This window comes from Vicugna pacos, chromosome 10 (genome assembly GCF_048564905.1).
Source record: "Vicugna pacos chromosome 10, VicPac4, whole genome shotgun sequence".
Classification (NCBI taxonomy): domain Eukaryota; kingdom Metazoa; phylum Chordata; class Mammalia; order Artiodactyla; family Camelidae; genus Vicugna; species Vicugna pacos.
This window is the reverse complement of record NC_132996.1, coordinates 64,865,749-64,883,532: the sequence shown is the minus strand read 5'-3', so window position 1 is coordinate 64,883,532 and position 17,784 is coordinate 64,865,749. Positions and strand designations below refer to the sequence as shown.

General features: G+C 37.1%; 1 protein-coding gene across 1 annotated transcript; it reads right to left on the bottom strand.

Annotated features, from left to right (window-relative positions):
- Positions 1 to 7,091: 7,091 nt before the first annotated feature.
- Positions 7,092 to 13,421, bottom strand: OOSP2 (oocyte secreted protein 2). Its single transcript, XM_006214940.3, has 4 exons — positions 13,346 to 13,421; positions 10,412 to 10,590; positions 8,846 to 8,949; positions 7,092 to 7,299 (listed from the first exon to the last, which is right to left on the bottom strand). Exons 1-4 carry the CDS (start codon positions 13,419 to 13,421, stop codon positions 7,092 to 7,094), a joined length of 567 nt encoding a protein of 188 aa, XP_006215002.2.
- Positions 13,422 to 17,784: the final 4,363 nt, after the last annotated feature.

The following is a 17,784-nucleotide window of genomic DNA, read 5'->3' as shown; positions in this document are numbered from 1 at the left end:
CCAACCTCGGTGTCTGTCATATGCGGGCACTCGGCTAATACCCGTCTAATAAATAAACAAACTTTTGGTCCAGCCTGATGTAGCCATGCTTTATGGAGAATAATAGAAAAAAAAATATTTGCAAGGATTGGAACCTCTCATGCACAGAAACTCCAGAGCAGTTTTGGAGGGAGGAAATCTTTTCTAAACATTATTTAATTTGACTTTTTAAAATAACATTAAGTATCAGGGAGAATTTTCAGCTTTCTGGTAAAATAAACTGTCTTCTAGAATTTGGTCAATTTATTTTTTTAAATGGGAGAAGTGTAGATTTCCTAAGAATCCCTCAGCCAAGTTCACCCCTCTAGCTTTCAGTGTGTGCCAAGCATTGTTCTAAGCGTTGACCAATCGACCTCTCACAATAGCCAAGTGAAAGGTACTACTGTTATGGTCCTTTCCATTCTACATATAAAGAAGCTGAGCATCAGAGGAGTAAGCACCTTGCCCAAGGCCACATGGCCAGAAATTTGAGGAGCTAGGGGATGAGAACCTAGTCTGGCTCCAGAGTATCATTACTGTCCCTCTGAGCTTATGCAGAAACTCACTCACCAAATCCCGTATCTCAAGTATGTCCAGACCATCCTTCATTACCAGAGCTGGCAGCCACATTTGGGTGCAGCCATTTAATATATCTAAGGAGTGTGTGTCCACATTTTCCCAAAAAAAATAACTACATAATTATGTCTAACATGTTTCGCCATAGCATCAGAGTAACAACCACATTCTAAGAGGAAGCCATCTTTATAGTGAAATGTTCCAGATCTCTATTCAGCAACCAAATAGAAAACTTCACAGATGTCCTCAGTGGCCCACTGCGTGGCAACTCTAACAGACAACAAGGCAAGGGGGCTTTCGGCAGAGAGAGAATCTACGGGGTTTACCTTGGAGGCTTCAAGCCGTAGTAGAATTCTTTCTTCTCAAGTCCATCTCATCGCTAGTAGGAGATACTCAGTAACACTTGCTTTTCCGGAAAACAGCAGCCTCTTTTAACACAGGCTTAATGTAGCTTTGCCTTACACAACACTTGAGAGGAGTCAGTGCAAGTGTTTCGTTGGCGGACTGCAGAGCGTGCTGACGACGTGGGGGTCTGCGGCATCTAGGATTTCACTGTGCTTCCTGAAGGTTTGGTGTTGGTTAGGAAATTGGTGTCAGGAGTAACTGTCTTCTGGCTTTGAGATATTGCTTAATACACTGTTAGAACAAGAATAGAAGCAGAAAATATGGGTAGATGGGTGGGAAAGGACTGAGGAATGGAGGTAGACCAGTTATGTGCAGAGTTAAGATGAGACAATCAGATTGTAAAAGTGGCATCTGGAGGAGGGAGGGTGGTGCATTCTCACATTCAATTTGCACAGGCTGAGAATGGTTCATTAACTTGCTATAAAAATGATGCAAATTGTAGTTTAAATGTGTTATTATGTACCAGACACCGTTTTGAATCTTCTACATGTATTAACTCCTTTCGTCCTCACTATAACCCAAGACCTAGGTGCAACCATTAACCCCATTTTATAGGAGAGAAAACTATGACATAGAAATGTGAACCAACTTTCCTAATATCACATGGCAACCAGCCAAACTGTGTGCAGAACTCAGGTTCTGGGTAGAGTGATGTCGGAGTTGCAGCTGTTCCCCTAGTGTGACATTAGTTACACTTCCTCTCACTTTCAGAAGCGTCCCAGTTTAGAAGATTAATTATACAATCATCCTAAATAAACGAGTAGTCCTGAAATAGGTGATGGAAAGAGCAGAGCAAGGAGACAGGGAGTAAGGAAAGAGGGAACATGAGAAGAATCGAATCATGATGCTGAGGAAGGTCACAGGGCAGGACCTAGAGGGGAAGGAGCGTGGCCTCTGGTCCGCAGGTGGGGAAAGTCTTGTGAGAAAGAGAAGAATGTACACAGCCAACTAGGTGAGGTCCTAGTTCTAGAAACTGGAGCCCAATTGGGGACTTGGTCACAAGAAAGAGAAAGAGGGCCAGATGCCATCACCGAAGAACAGCTTGGGGAGGGGAGACTGAACCTTGGGCTTCCGAATATAAAGTGAGCAGCCAGGAAAACATAATGTATGGATGCCCTGTGACCAGAGCTGGCACCTGTGCCTGGAATAGAGGCTCCGAAGGAACTACCTGGGAGTGAAGGAAGGGACCGATACAGAGATGACTAAATGGAAATCTTGAGGAAATATCAAAAAGGATGGTAGTAAAAGATATGATTCTCCCACTTTGTGTTAGCCAGCGCCGCTGCAAAAAGAATAGTGAAGAAGAAGAAAGGAAAGGAAACAAAGTGCCTTAAGGGAGGGGAAGGAAGAAATATGAGGAAAAAAGTAGTTCCTTTCAATGTACAAAGCTGTACAAAGAAAGAGCTCTAAAAGGAAGTTACTTAAACGTAAGACTTCAGCTATCTCATTTGTAAATTTTGGATCTTAGTACATCCACCTTAAAAAAAAGAAGCAATAAAGATTAAGGACAGAATGCACGTAGAGGTATTAACAAACTAAGATCTTCACATGTGCTCAAAATAAATGAATGAAAATGAGAAGCCTCTTCAATTCTTCAGAGAGAGAATGATGACGAGAAACTGCTTTCAAAAGAAGGTTTGGAGAGGTTTCTTCCACTTGGGTGCAACAGCCCTGAATTACGAGAGAAAATGGTTTCAAGGAGGTTGGCTAGGTTTTGGTGCGAACATATCATAGTAAATAATCAAGTTAGAAATTCAAGTTGCTAATTTCCAAAAGGAGAAAAAAACAAATCTCTGAGTGAAGTCAACATTCTTGCTGTTCATCCACAAAGGAACCATTAGACTATCTGAAAAGTGATGCATTTCTCAAAATTTACTTGTCTTAATCCAGCTACTCAACATCATTGCTTACATCCCTACACACACTCACCCTGATGTGTACACACACTTACTAAAATTATACTCTTCTTGAAGCAATATCTTTATATATCTTAATAAGTGTATAAACTGTCATTAAGAAAAACCATCAATTGTCTATCCATCTAAGGTCTCTGACTTTGGAATATGTTAAATGTGTTTGATCCATTGCCTACTAGTTTATAACTTTGCAAGTTTTTAAGTCTCTGCCTTGAAACCATGCCTGGCCAGAAATGACATTATTTAGTGTAATTGTAAGACAATAAAATGTTATGATAGACAAGGACTGTTGTTTCTAGAGGTCTGAAACAGTGAGTCATCAAATAAAATGAAACCAAAGATCAGAATTTAGCCATGACTCTTTCCTGTTTTGACTTCGCACTGTTTCTAGTTGAAGGGGGAATATACATTTGGTAGAGATCTAGTCTTAGAATCTGAAGGAAGGCATTGCAGTTTCAGAGTTCCTCAGGAAATCAGGAGAATTTATCATGATGTTTATTGGAAAAAGGAGAAAAATTCTAGATAAGAAAATGTTAGTCTAGAGGTCTCAGCTTTCAACTACCCAGTAGAATTTTCTGGGGAGTTGATAAGGCATTGCATCAGTATCACTGGAGTAGAACATCCCACATGGACATATTTTTAAACGGTCCCAAAGTGATTCTAATGTGAAACCAGAGGGGAACCACTGGGTAAATCTGAAAGATCTTTAAAATCAGGTGGTTAAAGGATGAGATGAGAGAGAAAAAAATTAGTTTCTCCAAGAAAGATTGTCCCTTCTACCAAGTGGCCCACATACTTTAATTTGGGGGAGAAAATAGAATCTTGGCTTGGAGTTAAGCAGATTTCATTCATTGGCAGCCATCTTTGTAGGACGTCATGCTAAGTATGCCCTCTGTGAGGCAAGATGGGCATTAAGTGAAGAATTACAGTTCATTCTCATTCTCTCTCTCTCTCTCACTCATCTGTTGCCTTTTGCCTGCATTCTTCTCCCCACGAAAGGCAAACATTCTAATATACTTAATGCATATTCTCTTATTCGTGCTCTTGTGAAATGAGTATTTCTGTTTTACACAGATACATTTTAATATATGTAAGTGCAATTGTGTTTCTCCTTCTTCTGCTCAGCTCTGATACTAATGCCCAATCATGTTATTCTGTGTGTCTATCTGCCGTCTCTGCCTGCTGCACTATCTGTCTTAATGCATAGAGATGACTTCTCACCTAGCCAGCAATCCAGAGATGAACACCCACAGGGGTCCCAACTCTCACCACCCTAAGGATTTAAAAATTCATCTCATTCCCATTTTCCCAAAATCTGTGTGATAATTTCCTTGAGCTATACAATCAAAACTGTGATGGCTAGGCCATAGGAAGGGTGCAGGATTAACTCTGTTGATGACCGTGAGATTGTACACTCTAGGGTGCCTGCAGCACCTGTAAGCACACGTACAGTGGATGCAGTTTCCAACATCCCCACTTCCGGTCATCTGCAGCTCTATCCAGCCCTCTGTTTCACCATCCTAGACAGCACTTGTTGCCTCTTGTCTTACTAAGGATAGCCATTCCGACAGGTGTAGGAGATACCTCATTGTAGTTTTGATTTGCATTTCCCTGATAATTAGTGATGTTGAGCACATTTTATGAACCTGAGGTCTTCTTTTGATAGACGTCTATTCAGGGTTTTTGCTTTTTTAAAAATTTGGTTATTTGATTTTTTTTTGCTAGTGAGGTGCAGGAGTTCCTTAGATCTTTTGGATACTAACCACTTATCCAATGTATGGTTTGCAAACAGATTCTCCCATTCTGCAGGCTGCCTTTTCATTTTGGGGCATCCTTTGCTGTGCAGAAACTTTTCAGTGTGATATAGCTTCAATTTTACTGTTGTTGCTTGTGCATATGGTCTTATAAGCAAAAAATCATCACCAAGACCAATGTCATGGAGGCTTTCCCCATGTTTTCTTCTAGAAATTTATAGTTCCAGGTCTTCTGTTTAAGTCTTTAATCCATTTGGGTTTGATTTTTGTATAGTATAAGAATTCGATTTTTTTTTTGCATGTGGCAATCCAGTTTTCCCAACACCATTTATTGAAGAGATTATTCTTTCCCCATTGTATATTTTGACATCTTTATTGAATATTAATTAACCGTATACGTGTGGGTTTATACCTGGACTCACTTCTCTTCCATTGTTCTGTGTATACATTTTTATTCCAGTATCACATAATGTGTTGATTGCTAGGGCTTTGTAATAAAATTTAAAATCAGGAAGTGTGATGCCTCCAGCTTTGTTTTTCTTTCTCAAGATTAGCTTAGGCAATTTATTCTTTTCTGGTTCCATACAAAGTTTTGGATTGTTTAGGATTGTTTTTCCCTCTCTTTTGTGAAAAATACCATTGGAATTTTGATAAGTATTTCATTCACTCAATAGATCACTTCGAGAGGTATGGACATTTTGACAGAATTAATTCCAATACATAAATGTGAGATATTGTTTCATTCATTTGTGTCTTCAATTTCTTTCATCAACGTCTTATACTTTTCAGTGTACAGAACTTTTTTTCCTCCTTGGTTAAATTTATTCAGGTATTTTATTTATTTTGCTGCTATTGTAAATGCAATATTAATTTCTTTTTCAGATAGTTCCTTTTTAGTGAATAGAAATACAACTAGTTTTGTGTGTTGATTTTGTATCCTGCAACTCTACTGAATCTGTTTATTAGTTCTAACAGGTTTTTGGTGGAATCTTTAGTGTTTTATGTATGTTACATCATGTCATCTGCAAACAGATGATTTCACTTCTTCCTTTCTCATTTGGATGTCTTTTATTTGTTTTTCTCGCCTAATTGCTCTGGCTAGGACTCCCAGTATTGAGTTGAATAGAAGTGATTAGATCTGACAAAAATCAACATCCTTTCATGATTAAAAAAACTCTCAACAATTAGGTATAGAAGGAATGCACCTTAACACAAATGACAAGCCCACAGTGAACATCATACCCAATGGTGGAAAGTTCAAAGCTTTTTCTCTAAGGTTAGGAACAGGCCACCAATTCTGAGACCAGTTCTGCAATTCAGACAAATTGTTTTATCAATTTTTTTCCTGATCTGTAAAACTGGAACAATAGTAATACATTAGTCTTTGGGTTATCAGGATTAAATAAGTTGTTGCAACATGCTTAATAACATTGCCTGACACACATTAAGCCTTACAAAAGGATCACATCTTAACCGTACAAGCATATATATGCCAAAGGTAAATGCCCGTTATGACAATTTAAATTTTTGTTTGACACATAAACAACTGTAAGCAGCATTTTATTGGCAATGGAAAAATAGCAGCACTTTAAATTTTAAAAAAAATTAATGAAAAATATCTTGGCAAAATCTATTTCCAGAAGGATCTAGCATCGAAAATGTACATTCAATAAGCAATGGAATAACAAATGGCAGAGTTCAATTCTCATAAGTGACATAAGAACTCTGCCCAAATCTGAGCGGTCTCCGGTGTATTGCACGGGTAAACTCCCTCCTTGGAGAAAAGATGACGGTGAAATAGCTGGTGATAAATGATCACCTAATGGATTACTCTAAAGTGGCAGGATGATTCCATGCTGACCACCTCAGCCAATTATTTCAGGTGCAGAAGAATCATAGCAGAGATAAAGGAAAACCTGACCTCAAATTTCAGTTAAGGGAGTGGTTACTTAGATTCTAGACTATAAATACAATCTCCTTCTTTAATAATTAATTAAATATGAAGTACATTCAGTTACTTTTAGGACTCAGCTTTACTGATTAATTAGGAACGTCTACACAAATTAAAGTATCTTTACATAAAAGGACTTTGTCTTTCCTGGGAGTTAGAATGTTACATTTTAGTCTCTGGCATAGTTTACATGCCTCTCTCTATTTTTCATTCTTACTAAAAAATATTTAGAACATATTTATTGGAGATTTATATCAATTAGATCAGATTATTGTCACTGAAGACCTACTGGTGAATCCACTCTATAGAACTAAAAAAATTTTAATGGTAATAGAATTATCTGATAATTAACCTTGTATTAATAAGACATAACCCTAGTGAATAAAAGTACCTAAAAATAAACCTTCACTGAATCAGAGTCTTCAATGATTTAGGGATTTTAGGGACCAGATACCTAAGGAAAGATTTATATCAATTATTTTTGTACAGAAACATTGTTTTTCCAACAAAATTCATGACACCAGTTCCAAGTTTCAATTTCTCCTTAAGTATGCAATCAGTTTGACTAGAATTTAATAATCCTAACTCCTCTGGTGTTGTCTCAAAGTCAGCAATAAAAGGACTGGGATCCAATTTGATTTCATTATCTGTAGAAACGGGTGTGAGCCACACTGATTTCCTAAAGAGAAGAGAAACAAAATGCAGGTAGGGTTGGCACACTCAGCACCAGGTATTTCCGAATCTAAATTTGAGGTCAAGTTTTTTTTTTTTTTTAACTGTTAAACACCATCGCCATTATCAATATGGTGATTTAAGGGTGTGGCATAGTGCCTGTAGCACTGTGATGATTTGTAATGCTTATGCTACTAGAGTGCCCGGTAAAACAGACTTAGTCGAATGGATCCTAAGAATGGTAAAAGTTGTCTAAAACCTAATCAAACGTAGTGTAACGGCGGCAAAGGAGTGGTGGGTGTGCGTGTGTGTGTTGTATACAGCAGTTAAAATTCATGCACCAAAAACTTAATTATATCCCTTTGTTGGCCTAGTCTTTATTTTTTTTCTAAGAAAGGTAAGTTGCAAACAACATAATAATTACTATTAAAATAGAAATGCTTTAGTCATCACTATTAATCTGGTAGCCTATGGAGATGCAACAGCTCCAGGGAATTAGGTAAGAATGGTTTATTAATACCCAAGGCATTGGCTAATATATAGGAATGAAAGTATGTGTGCATGCGTGTGTGTGTACACAGAACCATGTTGGTTTCTACTTAGGGGTCAGCTATTTCCCAGAGTATCACAAATCCCTCAGCCTTGGTTTTGTTTTATGAAATTAAGTTAAAGGGAAGGTCAACAGTCTTCAACAATGTGGTTGCAGTTAATACCACTGAACCATACACTTCAAAATGGTAAATTTTATCTTATGTATATTTTACCACAATAAAAAGTACCAATTCTCCTCCACCCCTCCCCAAAGGCTCTGATGTTAAAAGATATTGTACATTTGCTCTGAACCCTAAATTCTTTTTTCATGTCAACTATTTCCATACGTTAAACAGGGATAAAACGTTTCCTTGGGGTTTTCAGGTGGTTTCTAAAATTTGTCGCTCAGAATGATAATGCTCAATGTAAAGATTTCAGTGACAAGGTAAAAGTGTATCAGGATATGCTACTCCACCTGGTCTCAAAGTTCACGTGCAGTCCTCTTGGGATTCAACCTCTCAGTTCCACAAAACTGCAAGCAAAGTGCATTTAGTGATAGGCTGATAAGCCTTTTCTTTCGTGTATCCATATGAGTTAGTATTAAAATGAAAGACTGGTTTTCTCTTGACTTTCTAGTCATTTCCTCTCCTAACATGGAACTGAACCATAAAATGTATCAGAAAAAGAATATGGTGAAAGAAAAATCACTGAAAGGTGATGTCACGTTTGATTTTCCCACTAAGGTGACTGAGTACGCGCTTTATGGTCCAGTTACTGCAAAACAACCTACTTATACTGGATGGTATATGTTGTGATTCTAAAACGAATATTACATTTAAAAATTAAAAATAAAAAATGAAAGCGTACTCAAAATATTTTTACATGCTAATTTGGCGTTTGTTTGGACTTATGCTTATGGGTGAGTCACGTCATAGTCGCTAAAATCTGTGCTTCTGCAGAGACATCTGGTAAGTAAAGGTGACAGTAACATACTCAAAAGGAGGCTGTTATATTGGACTCACCTAGAGGCAGAACACTCCAAAGGGATTTTCTGACAGTCATAATGTGTATTCCTGGGGTTAAAGTACATCTCTGTTTGAAAAAGGAGAGTATCTTCTGAAACCACCTAGGAGAACACAAAGGTTAAGAGGAGAGTTATTTCCAACAGCAGAGGAGGCATGCACACATTTGAACAGGGAGCAGAAAGAATTCACGATCTCAAAAATGGCTGCTGTCAGAAAGAGCGAAAAACACCATATGATATCACTCATATGTGGAATCTAAAAAAAGAAAAAGAAAAAAAGGACACTAATGAACTCATCTACAAAACAGAAACAAGACTCCCAGACGTGGTAAACAATCTTATGGTTACTGGGGGAAAGGGGGTGGGAAGGGATAAATTTGGGATTTTGAGATTTGCAGATGTTAGCCACTATTATATAAAAATGGATTTTAAAAAATTTCTCCTGTATAGCACAGGGAACTATATTCAATATCTTATAATAACTTTTAATGAAAAAGAATATGAAAAGGAATACATGTACGTATATGCATGACTGGGACATTGTGCTGTACACCAGAAATGGACGTGTTGTAACTGACTTTACTTCAATTAAAAAAAAAAACACTAAGATGACTACTGCCACTTTTAGGTACATATAAAGATGTGACAACCACTGGGACAGAAGTGGAGTGTTATCTGTAAGACTGGATTTGAAATGCCTGGGGTAAAAATCTTAATAGACCATAAGAGGAAACTTAAACTGTTACTTAGAGCCATCTGTATGATTTGTTAACAAACAGGTTCTCAATGGTTCTTTTGAGAAAGATGATTTGGAGGTTAAATACCAAAGTGGTTTAAAGCAAAGGCTTTGGAGGGTAATCATCCTGGTTTGGTATGTGAACCACCACCAGCACGGTGGGCATCCTTGGGTAAACTGATCAAACACATTTTGAAGCTCTAGTGCCCTCATTTCTACAATAAAGACAACCTCTAATTCACAGGTGACCATTTTAATTAGATAAGGCTTCAAATATTTTTGTAGTATGAATATAAATTGTTTAAATTGGGGAATCTATGAAAAGACAAAACCCCAAGTAACAACACAGTTTATGATTTGTGCCGAGCAAAATAATGAGCAGAGATTTCATTCCAATGGAAATCTGTTCCCCATATTGACACACGTCCTCACAGAACATGGATAAATTCAAATGATCTAATGTTGAATACGAAATACCTTCCCAGAACTGGCGACCTCCCACATTTGGAGCCTTGAATGGAATTTACAACCATCTGCTTGCTAAGCTTTAGTGAAATACAATATTAGCCTGAAGACAACTTAAAATCAGTTCACTAACCAGTCTGGAAATCTGTGCTTTAAGGTCTTGTGCACACAAAGGTCCCAATACTCAGTGAATAAGTAAGGAAGTGCATTGCCACCTACCCCTAAATTTCTATAGCTAGAAGCAAAATTTGTTCTAAAGCAAACAAACAAAACAGGACAATAATTTTAGCATCAGGCATAAAGTTCTGAAAAATATCTAAAAGTTATTATTATTATTTTTTAACAAATAATCACTATTCTCACCTTTGTCCTGATCCCACAGTCATGGACAGGATATATAAAATCATACACATATGTTTGTATCCGAGTCACAGAGCAACCTGATCCCAGAAACAACTCATCAGCAAATATATACAGATTGCTGCTGTATGCACACGGGCTAACAGAGACCATCACCCAGTCCATAGAACAACTTATTTCCACTGTAGAAAGAAGCATATGAGAAAGTGTCAGATGTGCATTTATCTTAAGGAAGAGGTCAAAGAATATTTCAGCTATGCCCTTTGTGATTAATAAAAGGTATTTCTTTCTCTGGCAAAGGTAATCACAGCTTGCAGAATAGCATATGAAGGGTTTTCATATTACCACTATTTTCCAAAATATCTGCATAATTATATCCCCAAATAACTAGATTTCAAGTTATTTCACAGGGAAAAAAGAATCAGCACATAAGAAAATCATTATCTTTTAGCCCCCTGCCTCCTCTTGAAAGAAAGTAGATTCCAAAGAGAATGATACATGCAGGACTGAGGGACCCAAGTATATTACAACGTGTCAGAAGAGGAGTGATGTATTCCCCTGTAACACTTGTTAATGAGGGGAAAGGAGAAAGGTTGGTTTAATAGAATTCATGTCTGGAGCAGCCAGAACCAGAAGCCATCATAGCCATATGAGGAAGTAGTCTGAAGGAAGAACCTCCCAGTCTGGGATGGAAGTTTTATGAACGTTTTGATGTAAAACCCATTCTCTTCCATGTTGAGATCTTCAGTAAGTCAATAATAATCACCATTTCTAACTGAGTCATTTCTCCTTTGGATGAAATAAAAGTCTGTTGGATTCTGACTTAGTGTGCTAGACAGTCATTAACCAGAGGTTCTCAGCAGGTGATCACAGTTAAATTTCATAGGTCTTTCTACGGTTCAGAAGGGAAGTAAAGATTTATTAGCGTTAGTATTTAAAGATGCATGATAAATAGCAGGGGGGAAAACCTTAATAAATTAGGCATATTGCAGAACTTCCAAACTGGAGAACAAAATAGAATAAAGGACAAAAATAAATGTCAAACAACCTAGAAGAAGGAAAAAAAGGAAAAGAGGGAAGAAACAAAACGCCAAAAACAAATCAAAAAAGGACTAGATGATTGCACTAAATGAATTGCAAGTATGTTAGCAATAATAAAGTAAATAAACAAATGTTGAAATGTAAATGAACTTTAATGTTAAAAAATGAAGAAAATCCTCCAGGCCAAATGACCAACAGCAGAATGAAGAAATAAATTGCAACGTATTTATATAAGCAACTTCTACACAACACGGATAAATAAATTACAGTCATTCAACCCTTGACTAGGAAAGTTCCTAAACCAGTTAATACAGACGAGCAGGCCTTGGAAGACATTCAGGGTATTCTTAAACACTTTGGAAAACCTGAATCTTCCCAGCATAAAGAGTATTTCTATGATTAATGAGCGAGATACCTCCAGCACCAGGTGAGCTTGGATATTCCTAGTTTTTAAGGATAAATCATCAAGTGAAAAAATGCAGGGAGATGTTTTAGGAAAAGAGTAGGATTTGGAAAAGGCGGATGTTTACATCAGCAATTGGAACCTTCAATAATGATTCTAACGTCAGTTATGTAAGAGTGTCAGGAAAATCCTTCCTAAATGAAAAAAGGTTCCAACAATTGGATGATGATAGATTCAGAAGGAAAAGTGGGCATGGACGTGCAGAAATGTTTCTCGCTTCACTACTTATTTTCATATTAATTTTAGAGTCAAGTTTCAGACTGACATTCTGAGGTTGAGTCTCAAATAGCTGAGAAATTGTTTGAAAGGCTGAGAACTCATAGCTTGTGTACATTAAGTGAAGTAACATCTTCCTTGCACCCAAGCATCATGTACCACAGCCAGGTACATGAACACCCTGCTCACCCCATCCCAGGTGACCAGAATTCTTCCCTGACTCGCAGGTCATGGCCCCTTCTCCACAGCATGCTGAACTGAAATGACTGAAATTACTGAAATGTCAACAGTTAACTGTTAAAATGGTGAGTTGCCCTAACCTAGGCATTCTGCAGGATTCATCTGAGGTAAAATAGAAGGATCAGAAGCTAAATGTGGTCCTTGCTCATCAAGTGTTTATAGGTCAAATGGATAAGAAATTCACATATCAGTTCCAAAAAAAAACAAAACTCACTCTAAACAGAGGGAAACAGTCACATCTAGGTGACTTAAAAAGAAAAAAATGAACAGGAGGAGGGTATAGCCCAGTGGTTCAATCCCCAGTACTTCCATTAAAATAACTAAATAAATATAAGTAAACCTAATTACCTCCCCCCAAACAAAAACAAAAACAAAAGACAATAAATAAAATACTAAAAAAAAAAAATAAAGAAGACAAAAAGTAATATTGAAATGCTGCCTTAGAATAGTTAACGTTTACTCAGGCCTTGAAGTGGGAAGTATTCAGATAACACAAAAAAATGGAGACTACTCCAGGTTAAAGGAAAAGATGTCTGAATCAGTTTATAGACAGACACTGATTTAGAACCATCGATAAATTTGATACAAGTGAAGGTCGGAGAGTATCTTAAAAAGAACGAAATAGTCGTATCATCATCAAGGAGAAATATGAAGCATCTGGAAGCAGGAAGGTCAGTTAAGCTACAGTCAAGCATCTGACAAGCCAACCACTGCGACTGGCCAAGGACTTTTTCCGAAGAATCTCTGCAAATGAGGATTAAGATAGATGACCACAACAAAGAAGAAAGGAATATCTCAGACATCTAACCAGAAAGATACATGTGTCCTCAGGATGAAGACTCAAGTCCAGCTGGCCTGAAGCTACTTCTCCTCTAGCAAGTTGTAGGAGCAGGTCGCTGGAGGGAGGAGAGAGCCTGCAGGGAAAGAGACCACCGAGGAACCCTCCAAGGAAGCATCCTCTAAACTCCCTCATTTACCATAGATGTTCTCAGCGCAAGGCCAAATCAAGGCAGCAAGGAGAAACGAGATCTCTGAAGCCACGGAGACCCTCATCTGAGCAGACCCCCGGCACAGGACTTCTCAGGAAGCAGGAAGTGGTGAGGGCGTAGGTGATTTTATGCCGCGTCCCTTGCTCAGCTGCCTTCATTTTCCCACCTCTTTAGCTAGCCACAGTGTCAACACCTGACGGCTGAGACTCTCCTGATTACCCCAAAACTGGCCCTCAAAGAGGCTTATCGGGGAAAAATTACTAATTGATAACTGCAGGAAGCCTGTGAAAATCATCCGGGAGGCTGACAAAGCACCCGATACTTGCAATAAATGCTAAATTATGGGAAACTGTTTTTGCAAGGTAGTTTTCAGGTGTCATCTAATATGCTTAACAGTCTAAATCAGCTTTTTGAATCAATCCATCTTTTTGAAATCAAAAGACTATTACTTCTTAATTTCTGTGGATTTGACTGTGGAAGAATTGGCAGCAGAATGATAAAGTGACTTAAATCCCTAGGAGGAGACAGGGACCTAGCGAAAGTATTTTTCTTGACATCAGAAAAATCCACAAATTCACCTGTTGGTTCTTCCGTAAATAAATGTTTTAGTGACACTCGTTAGGTCAAGCCTTAAAATTATTTGCTTATAACATAAGAAAACATATACATACAGTCTCATAAGGATAAATATGTATATTGTCCTCTTGTGTTTTATATATATATATACATATTCACATGTATGTATCATTTTATATATAATAAATATATATATATATTCGTTCTAATATTTAGTTGGAATAAAAGTTCCAGCTAAAGATTTTTCTTGTGTTTTCTCAAAACGTCAATTGTGACATAAATGTGATCGTGTAGGTTTAAAGTGAATTTGGAAATCAAAGCTCAAGTAAATACAATTCAAAGAATTTGAATTGCAGATCTATCATTGTTTTTAGCGACATCTGAATGATATTCTCAATGTTTCAGTCTGCTCTCAAATAAGCACGTGCACAGGGCTTCCCCACGTGTTATGAAAAGGACTTTCATTTCCAATGTCACATTCCCTAACAGATGATGCAACCCCAGAGCTGGGACAGTATTCTGCCTCTGGAAGTCCTGGAGAACCCAGTCACCAACGACAAAGACAAAAGAGAACTGAAGAAAGACAAAGTGTTTTGGGGTTGTTTGTTTTTTTTTTTTTTTTGTCTTTCATTTTCTTTTAACTTTCTCTTGATGTTATATCTAAAATTTCTATCATCTAAAATTCATAAATTTCACATTCATCTTTTAAATCATTCCAATATAAGCATCTGATATTTTTCCAAAAGGCATCAGTGTCTGCTGGTTAAGAGCTTAACTTTTCAAATCATATTGACATCATGTTTACAAATCTCAGTTGATGTAAACTTGGGAAAGTTCAAGTTAAAAATCATGTTCATACTCTGTAAAAAGGAGATAGTAATACTATCCCCACTTTTCAGTTTGTTTTTAATATTAAAAGAGATGACAAATGCAAGCAGTTTGGCCAAAATTAATGGTGTACAAACAATATGTGTACACATGACTATTTTTCTGAAATTTGAGTACGGTTATTCCCAGGGTTTTATGCAGTGTTCCAAGGATTACTCAAAGCCAGAGAATGAACAAAGTCCATTTTCCTAAAATTCCAATTTTAATACAAAATTTTGCTGTGAAAGGCAGATGGAATATAAATCTAACTAATGTAAAAGGGAGAGAGGTGAAGCAGCAATGATACATAAATCTTATTTTTAAGTAATTTCTAACTTAGAGAAATGTTGCAAATATAGTTAAAGACCTTTTTTCCCCTGAACCTTTTGGGAGTAAGTTGCTGTTATGAGCTCCTCACTCCTAAATAGTTTAGAGTGTATTTCAATATATAATGTCCTTGCAAATAAGGACACTCTACTACTGCAGTGGTTCTCAGTATGTGGTCCTTGGATGTTGTGGGCCCACAGGACTATTTTCATAATAAAACTAGGACACGATATGCCCTTTTCAGCATGTTGATGCTTGCACATGTGTGTAAAAACAGTGGGGGTCAACACTGCTGCCTGAGCATCCAAGGTGGTGCCACCAAACAGTGTCTGTCATCACTGTGTTCTTCACCACCATATACCCACTGAAGAGGGGAAAAGTCTGTTTCACTTAAGAATCAAAGTAGTAACATTATCCATTTTATTAAATACCAATGCTTGAGTGCGTGTCTTTTTAATATTCTGCATGATAAATTGGAAAGTGTGAACGAAGCACTTGGGCTACATACCAAAGCATAAAAATGATGCAATTGTCTGACTTGTGAGCTGAACGAGCCACTTTTTTCATAGAATACCATTATTTACCTGCAAGAATGATTGTCAGGTGAACAGTGGTTATGTACACTTGGGTATTTGATGGATAGAAAGGGAATGAAATATGCCTGGCACGTCAAAGAAAACAATGGACAGTTTTTGTACCCAGTGATGAAATTCAAGTTTACAAGCAATATTTAGAATTTTAGAAAACTTCATTGCCTACATTCGTAGTACAAGTGTGATGAAACATGTTGACCTACAACTGAGATTTTTTTGTATTGCATAATGAAACGTGTTGACATTTGGGAGATCTGCATAACTGAGTGAATCAGTATTTTTCAAATAATCAATGCATAATGTAATACAAGCAGCATGTATAAAAGTTTTATTCAAAACGCAAGAGAGACCAATGGATAATAATGTAGTTGAGTATGTAAAGCTCATTGATATATTTTCTGATTCCACACTCCAACTAGCCTTGAAGAAACTACCTTTCATAGAGATTTAGTGTGTTATCAAGGAGGAGTTGCCACAATTATCTGAAAAGTCTGTTCAAATACTCTTCCCTTTTCCAACTACATATTTGTATAAGGCAAAGTTTTCTTCATGTACTTTAACCAAAGCAAGCTATCACAAAGACAAAATGCAGACAGACACATGAGAATCTAGTTGTCATCTATTAAACTGGGTAGAAGACATGCAAAAATCTAAAACAATGCTACTCTCACATCAGGAGAAAATGGCTATTTTTTATAAAATTTTGTGTTACTCATGTTAACACATTCTAGGCTCATTGCAGTTATTTTAGTTATTTAATAAATAATATTTAAAATTTACATCTTTATTTCTAATATTATAAATTTGCATAGCTTAAACCCACGTAAACAAAAGTTCTTTGAGAAAATGAAAACGAATATATGTATATATACACACATATGTGTAATACACTAGAAATTGACACAACATTGTAAACTGACTTTACTTTAATAAAATATATATGTATATAATATATAAAGTTCTTTGGAATTCTCAGTATTTTTGAGTGTAAAAGAAATCCTGACACCAAAAATTTAAAATTATCATCAGAACCAAAAACTTAATATATTACTGGCTCTCAGCCTCACGCTGCTTTCAAATTTCACCAATTGTCTCATTAATGGCCTTTACGGCAAAAAATAATACTAAAATAAAACCCAGTTCAGAATCATATGTTGCATTTAGCTGTCATCTCTCTTTAGACTCCAACATTTCCTCAGTGTTTCTTTGACTTTTCATGACCTCGACACTTGCGTGCTGTAGAATGCACTCAGTTTGTGTTTGTCTGATACTTCTTCATCATTCAATTTGGCAGGATTATCATAGGAGTGGTGCCGTGTTCTTTCTGCATCCTCTCAGGTGCTGCTCAGTTTCAATTTTGCCCATTACTGATGATGCACATTTCATCACTTGATTAAGGATCTGCCTTCCACGGTTCTTCACGGTAAAGGTACTCGTTCTCACTTTGTAATTGATTGGTATTTTACAGGGAGATACTCTGAAACTGTAAACATCCTTTTCCTCATTAGTCTTCCAGTTTACTTCCTTATGTTAGTATACACTCGTGGCTTCCTGTTTTCTTCTATGGATTATAACTCATTACCTTCACTATTTATATTTATACTCAAATTGTTTCCAAGTTGATCAGTGGGAGCCCCTTTAAATAGTTCTTGTATACTTTTGACAATTCTCCAGCATTCTTTTTTTTTTTAATTGAAGTCTAGTTGATTTACAATGCTGTGTTAACTTCTGGTAGACAGCATAGTCCATCATTCTTTGAGCACTTTTCCAATTTTTGGCCCCAAAAGGTATGCCAGGTTTGACTTCTCCTGCCCCAGTCGTGGTTTTGGCTGTTACTCCAAGAAGCCCTGGTTCCTCTAAGCAGAACAAGGTATTTAGGAACTGAGGTGTGGGTGCTAAATGCGATCCTTGTTACTACGGGAGGAGGCGAGCCGAAGGTCCTTCTATTCCGCCATCTTGATTAGCGCCTCCTGTATGCGCTTTCATTCATACCTGGAACAGACCCGGTGGAGACCAAATCAAAGAAATAAGGAGGAACCTTTGTTAACAGCACACAGGGTTTCA